At 35.5% G+C, this 15,282-nt stretch overlaps 1 protein-coding gene and 2 pseudogenes across 4 annotated transcripts; 2 read left to right on the forward strand and 1 right to left on the reverse strand.

The window, feature by feature from the left end:
• Positions 1-90: 90 nt before the first annotated feature.
• LOC145233842 (thyroxine 5'-deiodinase-like) lies at positions 91-2,786 on the forward strand (annotated as a pseudogene). The gene is made up of 3 exons (XR_013861196.1): positions 91-337; positions 1,607-1,804; positions 1,910-2,786. The product of XR_013861196.1 is annotated as a thyroxine 5'-deiodinase-like (transcript).
• Positions 2,787-3,142: 356 nt separating this feature from the next.
• On the reverse strand, positions 3,143-4,335 carry LOC145233841 (thyroxine 5'-deiodinase-like; annotated as a pseudogene). The gene is made up of 3 exons (XR_013861195.1): positions 4,146-4,335; positions 3,698-3,895; positions 3,143-3,626 (listed from the first exon to the last, which is right to left on the reverse strand). The product of XR_013861195.1 is annotated as a thyroxine 5'-deiodinase-like (transcript).
• Positions 4,336-6,926: 2,591 nt separating this feature from the next.
• Positions 6,927-13,150, forward strand: LOC145233357 (S-adenosylmethionine decarboxylase proenzyme-like). Of its 2 annotated transcripts, XM_080098070.1 has the most exons (9): positions 6,927-7,341; positions 7,748-7,834; positions 7,900-8,026; positions 8,349-8,451; positions 8,877-8,933; positions 9,730-9,938; positions 10,477-10,569; positions 11,245-11,400; positions 12,390-13,150. In XM_080098070.1, exons 1-9 carry the CDS (start codon positions 7,235-7,237, stop codon positions 12,537-12,539), a joined length of 1,089 nt encoding a protein of 362 aa, XP_079954196.1. In that variant the 5' UTR covers positions 6,927-7,234; the 3' UTR covers positions 12,540-13,150. The 2 variants fall into 2 exon arrangements, with proteins under 2 accessions (XP_079954196.1, XP_079954197.1); XM_080098071.1 differs by lacking the exon at positions 8,877-8,933 and having other exon boundaries at positions 6,933-7,341.
• Positions 13,151-15,282: the final 2,132 nt, after the last annotated feature.

Here is a 15,282-nt window from a genome sequence, read left to right on the forward strand (position 1 = left end):
TTCTGAAATGCAAATATGCTTTGCGTCGGAAAACAAACATTGTCGCTACACTGAAAATGTCATTTTGTACTTTTACACGATATAGTTTGTTTATTCACCTGTCCTGTGCAGGTTTAGAACGCAATCTGCAGTTTAGAATCATTGCATTGTCACATGTATTCGGTCGTCATAAAGGAGCAAGTGCAATATGTTAAGTTTGGCATGGATGTACTTAAAGATTACTGTAGCATCCATAGCTAGTTTGCTGATCATTTTGTTGGTCGATGTACTTCATCGAATTGGAATTTTCAAACTGACTGGCTACAAGAATGCTGCTATGCCAGAAGGCGTGTTTAAGGTTTATATTTTTAAAACATAGAAATTTATGTAGTATGTAAGATGTTTTACAGTTAGCTTGCTGGTCGTTCGGCTTGGAAGTATATTGTAGCACCACTGTTTGTCTAAAAGTAAGACAACATATTTGCCAATGTGACTAAATGTGTTAGGTTAGGGTGGTCCAAGACTAGAGAATAACACATTTTGTTTGTTAAAGTAAAAACTCTTTTGTATTAAATGACTGAATTTAAATTGGCTGTTCTAATCGCTTGATGTTTCGAGACCTATAATTAATACAACAAAGTGCACCTGCTGGCACTTATTAACAAGTGCTGATGTTTGTTACAAAAAGAAAACAAATCGAGGTGTTTAGGTCGTCCCAATAAGCGTGTACTGACCCAGTGGGTAGACAATTAAACACACTCCGTTTATCTGACTCTAATAATTAAACTATCGCTGCCTAAACAAACAACAAGACGCAAAGCTAAATTAACGTTCCCACATTATATTTTAATAAGGCATACCACGAAAGCGCCTCTTGCGGCTAAACACGCAACACAAAAGTCACCGCGCCACGAATAATGCGTACTCTGGTCACTCTTGTTACTCTAGTTACTCTAGTTACTGATCGTAAGTCAAAATTGATGCAGATTATATAGTTTTCAGGTCACCTAGTTGTTATGCCAGCTAGTCGTAAAAACGTACGCCCGAAAAGATTAACTGTGTTCTAAACCGTAATTATTCTTTAAATCGCTTTACAGAAGTGTCACATATAACATGGCTGGAGGCCGAGTAATACGTAGGTTACTGTTAACACGTTAAAAGCGATGCAATAATAGCCTTAAGCCAGTATATGACCGGTCCAGTAATAAGAAAAACAGGTTTAAATAGCCGGTCAAGCTTTTGTGTAGAAAAAGGTGAGGTTTGACCGAATTTGACCGGGACGATATGACACGACAATTATACGAATTAAAATGTTTTGAATTAAAAAGTCCAAAGTCCGATATGTTTTAAATGAAAAGTCCAAGGTCCGATACAAGCGCAAACGCTATTAATGCAACACAATAGATACATATTAACATGTTATTTGGTGATAGACGTATTATTTACCGCGGAGGCTATTGCAACGAATTCGATGATTGTATTTTGTATGCAGGTAGTTTACCAAATCGCATAATTTTTACACAATTATAAAATCGTATAATTTAGCGATCACTGCGTTTAGCAAAATGTAAAGCATGTGTGGAACTATTTGTAACGTGATTAAAGAATGTTGAAAAAATCTTCACAGATGACTACACCAAAAGCCCTCTTTTCAAAATACTGGATTCTGTTTCACATGACAGCAAAAAAGGGGGCGAACGCACCAAACGTTAAACTACACGTCCTGGGTTCCAAACGAATGCAGAAACTTCTGGAATTCGTGACTCCCGGCCGCCCACTAGTGATAAACTTTGGCTCCTGCTCTTGACCACCGTTTATGAAAAAGGTGAATATCTGATAACAAGCAGAAATAATAAACACACATTACAGTATTCCGCCTAATTCTGAAGTAGTCTGCTGAATATCTCCCAAACTGTGTTTCTGCATGCAGATTGGACAGTTCAAAAAACTCGTCCAAACTTACAAGAATGACGCCGACTTTGTTGTCGTATATATAAGCGAAGCTCATCCTACAGACGGCTGGAATATAACCGGAAATAAATACCAAATTTCAAACCACCGTAGCATTGAAGAGCGAATGGACGCAGCGCAATTGTTCAGTGATGAAGTCAACATCGATAACGCAACAATCCTGGTTGATAACATGGACAATGAAGCAAACAATGCTTATGGTGCATTTCCAGAACGTTTGTTTATTGTCTTGGATGGTAAAATTGCTTACAAGGGTGGTAGTGGTCCATTGTTTTACAACCTCAACGAAATGACTCAAAACTTATTAGAAATGCTGCAATAAGCATTTTTATTTTAAAGGGCATAAATGTGTGTACCAAAATTTTGCAAATTGTGACGAAGCGAGTTGAAATCCACGAGGTAACCTCGTTTTTGATTTTACTGCAAAATTGTGTCACATTTTTGCTCTTTTGTTTTGTGTCACTGCTTTTGTTGATGTTGTAAAGTTCAAATGTTTGTGTATTTTTAACAATGTTTTGTGGTTACAAGTATAAAACAAGCTTTTATTGCAAAATAAAGTGTAATTTTAAATGCAAAAATGTGTACCCCAAATGTGACATTACTACACTGTATAAAATCCTTATGTATAATATAAAGGCTGTACAGCAAAAAGAGAGCGGACATGGTTGCCTTGATAACAGCTGCCTTCAGTTTGGTTGACAAGGTGAAAACTATTGATGGTGGTCGGACCACAACGAAAAAATCTTGTTTAAACAAACCTTTAGTGATTGGAGGCATATAAAACAAATTGTAATGCAAAAAGTGAAAGAATAAAGATCAATAGTAATTATAGACTCATTTGAAAAAAATAATTTAATATGTTGGACACCAGGATAAAAAGGTTTTGAAACACGTTTAATAACTCGTTTACGTTTATAGCTTTTCCCAAGCTTTTTACACTACTAGTACAAGCTGAAGTCGCTGTAGCACTCAAACCGTCCCATTTGTATCACTTAGTTATCTAAACTGCTACACATGAATCAGGGTAGTCGCATAGCCAACTTTCAATTTACCAATCCTCTCAAATATTGTTTTAAAAGACATAGACACGGATATTAAAAGTAGTTTGATCAAAACCATGACTGCCAGAGCTTGTATACAATAAATACATTTGTTGCGAAAGTTTTAACAATAGCTATCGTAATAATCAATACAAAGTTGTATATTTTTATTTTTCAAACACATTTTTTGCATCGAATTTACAGCCGCATTAAGCTTGAACCGAAAATCGTCATTTGTTGTTTTTGAAATAAAAAAATAGACTCTGTATTTCACTATTTAAGCAATTTTCTTAAACTGGCTTCGACCTCCTTTACGTTGTAAAACCAAGGTCCAATTCCACCTTTATAAACAATTTTTCCATCCAGCACAATATAAAAACGTTCGGGGCCTGCTCCATAAGTTACATTGGCTTCGTCCGCCATGTTGTCAACCAAGATCGTGATGTCATCAAGTCTGACGACATCGCTGAAAAACTGGGCGGCGTCCAACCGTTCTTCCATGTTTCTGTGACTGGCGATTTGATATTTGTTGCCTGATAAGCTCCAACCGTCTGTCGGATGACCCTCGGTTATATATACGACAACGAAGTCTGCAACGGCCCGGTATCTTTCAACCAAGTCTCTAAACTCGGCCACCTATATTAATGTTATAAGCAATTCTAAAATATTCACATTAGTGAACTGGTTATAAACCAATAGAAAAATACCTTGGCCATGAACGGGGGTCAGGAACAAGACCCAAAGTTCACCACCAGGGGGCGACCGAGATTTGCAATACTGAGCAACGATTTTTGTGTTTTCGTTGCGAGGTCGATTAGTTTCACATCGGGTGGTTTCTTTCCAAGTTCAGCAGATGCTCGTTCCTGCGTCAATCGTTGTTGGAAAACAGCTGCAAACGTTTTCGCCTAAAAAAAGAAACTCACTTGGTTTTATTAAAACCTACTTAAAACCTTCTCGAACGCCGGGCGATTTATGCAAAACGCAGTTAATTTCGGAGCAGCTTTGAAATGTCTTTAAAATGTGACGTAAGAGTAAAAAACAGGATTATGCGTTAACAAAACAAAAAGGAACAATATCAAATTATTCTTAAGAAATTTCGTAAAAAAAAAATTTCTTAAGAAATCTGTAAAAAATTGAGTGTAATGGTTTTCGCACCTGAATGATCCGATGTTTCGGAGGTGGGCCGTTCATCCAATGAGCGGGAATGTAATCAGCAAATATACACTTTAAGTCTCTTTTGCTGAGCTGAAACAAATCGGAGACTGTTCCCATCAATGCCCTCACCAACACCAAAAGGAAACCAAACATTTTGGAAAACTCTTTTAAGAGTTTCAAAGTCTTGAAATTTCGCCAACAAGCGACTGTGTTTAAAACAGAAACACATTTTACCCTTGAGGGCTTCGTTAAATATTATATTGACAAAAATCAATTAATAGCTAAATAAACCGTAGACCAGTGTTCTCAAACTTATATGGATTGCGTACCACCTGACAACTTTTTCTATCGCTGCGTACCACCTAAAGTTCTAAACGTTGTTTGAATGGAGAGACCAAGAAATAGGCCTATTTTCTCAAGTTGGCTAGCATATTTTGCAATTTCAAAGAATATCCAAAACGAGTTTCGCCCAAAACAGGGCTGATCGGTTGGGTCAGTTGAGTTGTAATTTTAGATCGGACTTAAATTAGGAGGTATAGCAGAAAGCTACTCACGTACTACCTAACCATGTAGTTCCGGCGTACCACTGTGGTACTGATGTAGACAGATTAATTCCGAAACACTACTATTAAACGAGGTTATTTCTACACAGTTTTGCCAACGCAGATGTGACTTGTCTTTGTCTGCTGGAGAATATTTTGCTTCCTGCTGGTTACGAAGGAATATATTAACCTGAAAATTTACTTTCTAATGTGTGTTTTTAAGCACAAATAGTCTGCAACTAAACCTATTTGAAGTAAAGCTGTATGTCCGCACACTAAACAGTTGAAAACTAAACGTTGTAGTTGCCCCCAAGCAAAGTAAATGCCCCAAGCTAATTGTCTGTTCACCCAAATTTATGCATGTGAAATCAAAGCGCTTTCGCAACTGTGAAACTGAACTCAAAGCTGTGCAACTAATACTGGTACAAAGTGCAGTTTGCTACGTTTATAATTGGATGTCTAGACTGTTTAGTAAATCATTAACATAATTGTTAGGTCAATTTTACGTCAAAAGTTCAACCGATATTTCTTATTGGACAAAACATTCTTAATGCGTTATAGTTTGCAAAACTGGCCTTTATAATCTTATATGGTTTATAAATTCGACTCTTTACAAAAATTGTGTGTGATAAGTTTTGGATGTGGGCTTGTGTGTGTTGAATCAATGGTAGCAACTACGTTACCATATAGCGCAGTACCTGTTAATTCATGTGTTAATGTTTAAGTGCAAATACAACTGACCGCAGCTTCCGAGAATAGACTGCTAATATATGTGCAACCACGTGTGTAGAATGCCCTAAAGCGTTCTTGCATAAACTGCGATAACTACACATTCTTGCCCAACCTTGCAGTACAACTGGGTCTAAGCCACACTTTTTTTGAAGCATTGGCATAGACTGGAACAGAGCTCTAAGCTTGTACGAAGTTTGTGCCCAAATCGTATGCTGCAAATCTGACACCTGGTCTAAACCGAAATGATTCAAAATAATGCCCGAAAGTCAAGCTTGAACTTTTAGGCCCGAACCTGACCCACAATTTCGGACTGTAAAATGGCATAATAGCTTCTGTAGCTTTGAGTTTGGTTATTACAAATGTCCTATGTTAGATATCAAACTGACACTGTATAAACGGACCTAAACAATTTCTACTGCAGCCTATATTTTAAGAATATTTGTTCAGTTATAAAGCTTCGGTGCAACCGTACGGACTTTCTTGCAAAGACACTTAGCACACAAGAAAGAAACGTTCTGCTCTGTCAGTTCGCTCACATTACGCATTGTTTCATAGCCTTGAAATATTTGAACGAACTCTTCGTGGCCCATCACGATGCAATTAATTAAATGATTCATGACATCAGCAAAAACACATACCGAATGCGAACTTATGATGCATGGTGGTTGAACATTTTTTAAAAACCACTGTGCACAAATATTTTGGGGTAAGAATTGGCGAGTATAACTTTCCCAAACCAGTGCACAATGCCGCTTTCGCCCTAGCCTAGGTTATTCTAAATAAAGTGGTCTCTGTTCGGTCACAGATACCATATACATGTATGTAGTATCTATGGTTCGGTAGACAGAAAAACGATGACTTAAAGAGACACAAAAAATGACAAGATTTTAAACTTTTGGACTTTTAACGTATATACAGGTTTGTCATCGACATGGACCTCAAAATAAGGACAACCGAAAAAAAATTTCATACGAAAGGAAACAAAGGTTTTCGAAAGCAATTCACTTTCATAAAAATACTTCTCACGACAGCTCAGGTCTAGGTTTACTTTTCCCTGCAGCAGGGCTTTGACTGTCATTTCACTATTATCCCGTTTCCATGGCCGTTGGTCCGTTCGGACTTTTCCGCTATTTCAGTCCGATCGGACGCAATAAGGAATGACTCAGCATTTTTTTCAGCGTTTTCGCGGATCTCCTCGCGAGGAGGTCCGATCGGACTTTAAGACCAACGGCCATGGAAACGGGATATATGTTTGTTCCTTGTAATTGTTGAAAATAAGACAAAATAAGGACTTAGGTCAAAAAACAAGGACATTTCTTAGAAATAAGGACAATAAATTTTACTAAGACATTGTTCTTCGAAATAGGGACAAATCTTGGAAATAGGGACGGCATGACAGCCCTGCGTATATAGCTATGGAAAAATATCATGGGTATTGTAAAAAAATACAAAAAAAACTTATCACAAGGAACGAAAATATTTTGAGAAACACTGATTCGATCAAGCCCTTTACCATGATAGTCGGAGGCTGAGTCTCGGTGTTTGCATAGCGTGGTCGGGTCTTGGAACGTTGGGAGGTTTGGTAGTGGATAGTGAAAGGAAAAACTTGGACTTGGAGGTATTGGCTGTATGTGGACAACTTTTCGAAACATTGATTTACGTTTTGAGATGGGTTTTGATGTTAGCTGATAGTGGGTGCTATTTTTCAAAACTTCGAACATTTTATTCTTTTGCACTTTTTATCAACAAAAACACAACGTACAACGAAAAAAACCGTTACACATTGGTTGGATTCGTTAAATTCCACACCCCAAAATGGAGTTGAATGGAAACTTCTTTGAAGGTGTCGAAAAGTTGCTTGAAATTTGGTTTTCGCAGTCCGAAGGAAGTTCTGGCTCAGGAGATGCCAGAAATGTTTCAAGGTATTTTTTAGAACTTTTTTTAGAAACTGTGTCTCCAATTTCTATAATAATCTGAAACATTTATATTTTTAGATTAATTTGTAATACTATTTGCCTGAAATAAGGTTAACTTACTCACTGTTGAACGTTGTATCGCAAAATACACTATGGTATGTCATTTATTTGCAGTTGCTTGCCCAGTGTACTTTATTTGCATGCAATAATGTATAGCCTTTGCAACTGCAAATATATATGATGATGTGTCATTGCCGATTTTTCACAAATGATTGATAAAGGCGAAAAATAATTGCACAACATTCTGTATATTTGAAGAGAGGTGTTATTTTGATGTTATGCATTTTACATTAAGTTTTTACAATCTGGAAAATTCGATAACCTAATCATTATTTCTTTCGTCAAAATTTAGATACACATGGGAGACCATCCTTGACATAGTCCAGTGCAAAATACTTGATGAAATTCACGATGAAAGTCAAACTGCATATTTATTGAGGTGCCTGCTCTCAAGACTTTGCCAACTTACTATGGTTGTTTGTAATGCTATTTGTTTTCTATTAGTGAATCGAGTATGTTCGTGTCAAAGCGAAGAGTGATATTAAAAACTTGTGGCACAACGTTATGCCTGCAGGCCCTGCCACATATCATAAAAGTTTTAAAGGATGAATGTGGCCTGGACACTGTAGCTGTAAGTAATTCAAACTTTTTTGTAAATGTGTTGTTTGTAGTTATTGCCTAATTTCCAGAATTACATAATGAACCTAAAAACATAAAAATATGACATTTTTTTAATTCCAACCTTGTTTCTGTGATAGACAGATTTTAGTCACTTTCTGTTCACATAGATCATTTAATTGCATAGGAAAAGTAAATCTTAATCATATCATGTTGGAAAAATAGTTTTCATAATCGCATAGTCATCAGGTCAATTGCATAAAAAAGCTGGGCCATGGTTATGCAATTATCCAGTTTCTTTAAATATTATGTAAACATTTGTTATTTTTATCTAGGATTGTTTTTATTCACGAAAGAATTTTATGAAGCCTGACCACCAGCCACATCCCCACAAAACCTTTCAAGATGAAATTATTTACCTGAATCAGGTTTTGTCAGGTTAGAAATTGTTAAATCTATTAATAGCCTAAAATGATTTAAAAGTTAACTTTGCACTGCTTGTAAAATGCATTCAGCATGCAACCTAATATCACCTGATTCTAAACTGCAGATGTTTTAGTTAACTGCATATCCAACCTACCAATCTTTTCATGCAAATCACTAGAATAATGTTCCATAGGTATTGACCACAGGTTTGGAATTCATGTTCAATATCTAATTAACTGACGTTGTCTGTAAATGAAAAACATCACATAATCATTGGCCAATGTTTCTTTTGCATTTAGACCTTAGTTTTGTTTTGCTTATTTTTGTGAAAGAAATACATCAAGCAATTACTGCATTTTATTCTTGCTATTTTGCTATGCATTTTTTGTCACTTTTGCTTGCATAACTGATTGGTTTGGTTTTGTTTGTTCTTGTAGACAAACAACATGTGAATGAAAATCAAGTAAATGGGTTTTCCAATAACAAGCATCCAGGTATAAACAAAACAACAATTATTTCCATTTTGTGTAGTTTTAAATGTTGTTTATGTGTTTTTTTTTCATGTCACAATGATCGGTAGCCTATTTTGATATTGTTTGCTAGTTAACATTTAGTTAAAATAAAATCATTCATTGGTGTTAATGCAGTGCATGCATAAAAAATCATCATCACCATGTTATGTGATGTAACTTGCATGAAATCAATGGTGATGTGCATTTGGTAGGACTGGTTACAGCTAATAATAATACAAGCAATTTTTTATTCTGGCAAGATGTAATAAATGTATATATTGCTCTCAACAACATAATACTTTCAAGCATTTATTATTTCACTTTTTAGTAGTTGGCTGTTACTAGATTACATAAAAACTATTTTAATTGAGAAAACACTAATTGGGAACAAAATAGCCTTTAAATTTATGTAAAAGTGCGCATTTTCTTCAAACATTTTAAGCAGCTTTATTGGCTATTTGTACTTTGTTATGGTATTGTTAGCTAAATACAGTAAACCTAGGTTAATCCTGATCTTCACCTAATTCAGAGAAAACTTAAAGTACAAATGATTTGTAAAACAGTAAAGCTTAAACTAATCGACATCAGTTTATCTGGATCTTCGCCTAATCCAGACAATTGTTTAATTGTTTTGGTCCAAATAAGCCCAAATTACTGGAGGTTTACCACATAGCTGTAATCAAATGAAAAATTAATATATAATGCCAACCTGCCTATGAGCTACCAGGCTTTTCATTAACATGTTTATCGTTAGCATATTTTCATGTAATATCAACAGGAAGCGCTTCATACTGTTTGGGGAGGATTGATGGAGATTGTTGGTTTCTCTACACTTTAAATCATGTCGGCAACACAAATCTAATAGGAGTTGATGAACCTGACCAAACACTTGAGATACTTATGACCGACTTGGATCGCACAGTGATGGACAAATTTGTGTTGTGCGATGAGAATGGAGATAAACATGATGATGATAAAATAACTGAGGTGAGACAAAATATATGTCACCGAAGAATTCTTCTACAACTGAGTTTAAAACATTTTTTACTAAACTTAAAAAAAACAATAATGAGGAAAATAACGACCTAAAAAGTGACATGCTTTATTACTTAAATGACTTGCTCATGTCATCATCAGGTATATGAGGGGCCACATCAGTAACACCCGTTTATGACCGCCGACCTCACATAAAAGAATGATAAAAATGGATCATTATTTACTCATTAAACTTATGAACATATCTGTGTAAAAAACTGAAATGTGAAAAACACTGTTTTTGATTAAATGTTGTGCATGCAAATAAGCATTTTTTATGTGATTTACACAAACTGTGACTGCACAAATACTTGAGTTAGTTTTAGGATGTGTGTGCACTGCAAGGCACTTTTCCACATACCTTCTGTCACTTACTTATAAGCTTAAGGACCATTGTGATAGTTTTTCCTTTCATTATTTACTTTGTCAAGAAACTTGTCATTGGGCCTAACCATACCTAAAAATGAACACATAAATATTGTTTTAACAGATGACAGGAATCAAAGATATAATCCCTGATTCGAAGATCAGCGCCAAGCTGTTCGATCCGTGTGGTTACTCCATGAATGGATTACTGCCTGAGGTAACTAGATGTATTGGTGCAAGAAAACTATAATCAGTTTTGACTTGTTGTTTATCGTGGTGATGGTATTTAAGCAAAAATTACTTGGACATGTGGTTTGATACTAGTGCATCGGTTCTCAAACTGGGGTCTGCTGTCCTTTAGGGGTCCGTGAGGCAATTTTTTTTTTTGGGGGGGTGGGGGCGTGAAAAGGTTAAAGTAATTCTGTAATCTTATTTGGCGTAAGTTTGTGCCACTTAATAAGTTTTATTCAAAATAGAATTGAGAATTGACAGTCTCCATTGCTAAACAATAGCCTTTACTGCATGACAACTAACAAAAATGCAATTGTTCGCGCACAATTGTAATGTTTTTTTTGTCTTGTCTGTGATATCAGATGCTGTCTTTGGATCATAGTTATGCGCAATTTTACATAACTAGCTAAAATCAGTCAACTTTCATTGTCCTGAAATACAAATTTAGGCTTTAGGAAAAAGTTTGAGAACCACTACTAGAGGATACCGAAGAGAATTTTGTTAGTACCATTGCTGTGCATATTGTGAAACGGGAATTGCAAATCCTCTACAGGAAATCAGTGACTTCAGGCTTCCTGTACAAACACATATGACTTTAACACAGTGTGCTTTGCATGCATCTCGTAGTTAGTTCAGTACATCCTAATGTTTTGTATGACAGGGCCAATATTGGACAATTCATATTACACCCGAGGAAGAGTTTTCATATGTCAGTTTCGAAACCAATTGGAAAACTGGAAGCTATGCTGGGATAATTGAAAAAGTAGTGAAACTATTTAAACCTGGGAGATTTACAATGACCCTCTTTGCAAACAAGGTACACAAAAGTTTTATATTATGTTTTATTTGCACATCAAAATTGTACCATTCCAGTTTCAAACAATTTTTCACACAAAAAAATTATGTTGATTTTCCTGCTAACATTTAGCTTTAGAAAGAAATGAGTCCTTGATAAAAGGATAAAGACTCAATTTTTTAATAAATTCAAATTTGTTTCTAAAAAACCCATGAAGTTTCATTAAAGAGGTATTGAAATGGGGTATTCCAAATTTATGGTTTGATCATAAATATATCTTTGCTAAGAAAAGCAGTTCAACTACAAAACATAATGCCAATAGCCTGAAGCTATTGTGTGCAGCCTGAAGCTATTAGTTGCAAACAACAGTACTCAGGGATTGAATTACATTAACAGTGTAGCTCACATCACAAGCCAAAACAACATTACCAGCTGTCAGCAAATGTGTTTCTGATAACAGCTGTTTAGCCAACAAGCCCTATATTGCTTCAAGTGATAGGCAACAAAAGCCTTTCATGGTTTATACTAAACATTTTCAGGTTTTGTAACTATAATATTAGCAATTTTGAAGAGAAATCCATTAGCATTGTAAAATCCTAAGTTATGTTGTTTTAGAATTTAGCACCTAAATATAAGGCACAACACATTTCACAACAATTAATAGTATAGTCCAACAATCAGTTACATCTTGTTTGAGGATTTTATTACACATAATCATTTCCATATACATTTATGTTTGCAGCTACAATAAATAAAACCAATGTACAATTTTTTTTTTCAAAAACCAAACTGCAAATACCCAAAATGCTATGCATTGTTACTAAATCACCATGCATGATGTCATACCTCGGTGATTTCATATATACAGGAAGCCTGCTGTTTTGGTTTCATTCCATTGACCTAAATAGCTTTCACTAAGTTGGTATGGTCAAGCCAGAAAAAACAAAAACTTTCAAGCACAACATGTTTTCATGCTACAGTTTAATTTTGAAGTAATATTTATGTTACAGAGTTCATCTCTTGATATATCTGACTGGTGTAAGCCTGGTGGTCCATATGTAGAAGGTTTTTGCCATCAAGACATCCAGACAGCGCGTTTACAGGATTATGGATTGTTTTACACAAATTATGCCAAGAAACAAAATATGATTAAGCAATAGTGTGGAATGTGTTAAAGCAATAAAGCTACTACCAAATTGTATAAAGTCATACAATTGTAACTGTACACCAAACATCCTACACAAATACTGCACCTCGAATATCTTTCAAATAATAACTGCAAGTCACCTGTTTTTACCATTTAGAGAAGGCTGCTGAAATTAAAATGATGTTTTTGCACAACTTTTTGTATGGGTATTGTAAATTTCTAATTGTCCATAGTGTACAGCTCTTTTGATCTCTTAAAAAAGTAAGTTTCACACACAAAAAAACTTGTTTCTGATGTAGGATGTGTAATATATGTTTGCATTGTGTATTGTACATATGTATTAATGTGTATTGTTTTATAATGTACAGTTTATGTACATTAAACCCTTGCAGAATTACTCAAGAAGCCAACTCAGACCAGTTAGTCCATTAGTTCCAAGTACTTTATGGCTCTGGTCCAACTTGTACAGAGCTATTCGTTTTTTCGTGTTGTTTTACCTTTATTTAATAGCTAGCTTCTGTTAAGTGTTTTTCGAAACCGGTCATCAAAATTTATTTATTCAAATTTGTGTATAAATATGGAAGAAGATTTGAGTGTAAATAAACAGTGTTTGTTGTAATCAAACTTGTTCATTTCTGATGGAGAAATGGGATGGGATATTTTCAGTAAGAGTTTATTAATTTCAGAATTTGGTATTCTTGTACAGCAAAGGTCGGCAACCTAAGCGACTGGTGCCAATTTGCATGTTATTTCCATGTGGTAATGACTACGCGTGCCAACATTGTTCTGAGTTATAGTGGTTTGTGTCAGCTGATATCAATTTTAAGGAGAGAGCAGAGCGTTTAGTGCACGTAGACTGGATTTTAAGAGAATGGCATGATAAGAAACTAAAAACAAGCCGTGTAACATGTTAAATTTGTAGTTTACTATGAACAGACAAATCGTTTGGCGGGTCAACAAAAATCACCTCCTTTTTTACTGAGAGAAATAAACTTGACTTAATAACACACAAAGTTAGCAACGTTAAAACTATACACTGAGTCGAAGCACGATCAATTTGAGCGCACATCTTTCTAAATTCTGTCGGTCGAGAGAAGGGTCGGATCAAGTAGTTTATCTCCCTTAAAGCGGGTAAGAGTATGCTGACCTACACGTTACAATGGCGGTTTGTGACGTAAAAGTGAATGCCTGGCGAACGAAGCGTGGAATTATTGTTGCAAGATTAGATTTACACTTGAAAAAGACAACACAGTGAAAAAACGACTTTTACATTATTATACCACTACAAATTTGGCCGTGAAAAGTGTCTATGGTGGCTCCCTGCTTTTCTTAATTAGCACATGGTTAGTACTTTGGCTTATGGTTAATTCATTCCCAATCGCGAAAGCTATTGAAAATACCAACTATACGCTCTTCAAATATGGTTGTAAGATGTTTTTGAGCGCTCTGGCCAAAAGGCCGCTAGGTCGCGGCAACGGTGAATATATCCCTTATTTTCAATGACTGTAATGTATTTGGCAAAAATTAACAAGTTAAACTATAAGGTAAAACGTCTTTAAAAGTTTTAGTTGGACCATTAGTTGCACAGTGACACACTTCTCTGATGCGGCTGTCCAAGTGCTGACTCTGTTACGTCACAAGTGTTAGTGAGTCAAGATAAGGATGATGCTGTACAGATGAAGACATCGTAAACATTGCAAAGGCCTTGCAGTAGGATTTTAGACTTCTGTGTTATGGCTTGCAACTTACAGGTTGACAATTTAGTCTTGGATAATGGTTTCAGATCACAATCAAGAAAGTCGGAGTAATAAGGCAGTATATTGTAAAAAGCCTAGTTATTTAGAATTGCATTGTTTAGATCTAATTGCAGTGAAGAAAAATAGCTTTATAATGCTGCAGTTTCAATAAATATTCCGCAAAGAAGCTAGACATTTTGGCATCATTTACTTTTTTCAATTGAATGAAAAAGCGATTATTTCTTACAGAATGCAATCTTCTTTTTAATCTTGAAAAAATTGGCGACCCAGAAATTGCCAACAGTGAATATGACGTCACCAACATCCCAAAACATTCGTATCAAGGACCTGGCGATCAACTTTGGTGTCATCGTTCTAATTCTACTTCTTCTCTACGTGGCAATCAGCGTCCTTCAGTGATGTCACTAAGGCTGTGTTTGAAAATCAACTTTAAAGAACTACAATAATTGAACACATCACGCTTTGTTTCACTGTACAAATGTGCTTTTGTCTGTTTTTCTTGTGTTTTGTGTTAACAGCGATTGTAATTGATGAGTAACGAACGATCTTTGTTGGGGAAGTTTAATTTAGGACCCCCAGTTCAAACATAACGTAATTTAGTTTAACCTTTTAAACATTATTAACACCTTTTATGTTATCAAGCACAGAATTAAACTTGCACAAAGCCTGTTATTGTTCTGTACTGCAAAGTGTAAATTGTTGATGTCAGTTTTCAGGATGTAATTAATTAAATTGTGTTGGTTGTGTCTTGCAACGAAAACAAATGGTGTTGTTGATGTCAGCGTTGTCAAATTATGTTGTATACTGTCCACAAACTGCCCGTCCCACAATAAAAAATGGTTAATTCTAGTTAGCCTACAGCAGGGTAGCATGTATACGTGTAGTCTTCATGAGGTCATGGAGCTAGTTGGATTGTTATAAACCGGAAACAATGGTGGCATCGTTCATAAATCATTGTAAGTATACCTCTGTTATTTTGTTGTCTAAAATAGTTCGCAA

Source organism: Phallusia mammillata, chromosome 6 (assembly GCF_965637545.1).
Source record: "Phallusia mammillata chromosome 6, kaPhaMamm4.hap1.1, whole genome shotgun sequence".
Lineage (NCBI taxonomy): Eukaryota > Metazoa > Chordata > Ascidiacea > Phlebobranchia > Ascidiidae > Phallusia > Phallusia mammillata.

Excerpts from the sequence above, each read along its gene's own strand:
- LOC145233357 (XM_080098070.1), top strand. The coding sequence starts at position 7,235 with ATGGAGTTGAATGGAAACTTCTTTGAAGGTGTCGAAAAGTTGCTTGAA. Across the intron at positions 7,342-7,747 it reads GATGCCAGAAATGTTTCAAG|ATACACATGGGAGACCATCC; the intron begins GTATTTTTTAGA and ends GTCAAAATTTAG. Across the intron at positions 8,934-9,729 it reads TTCCAATAACAAGCATCCAG|GAAGCGCTTCATACTGTTTG; the intron begins GTATAAACAAAA and ends TAATATCAACAG.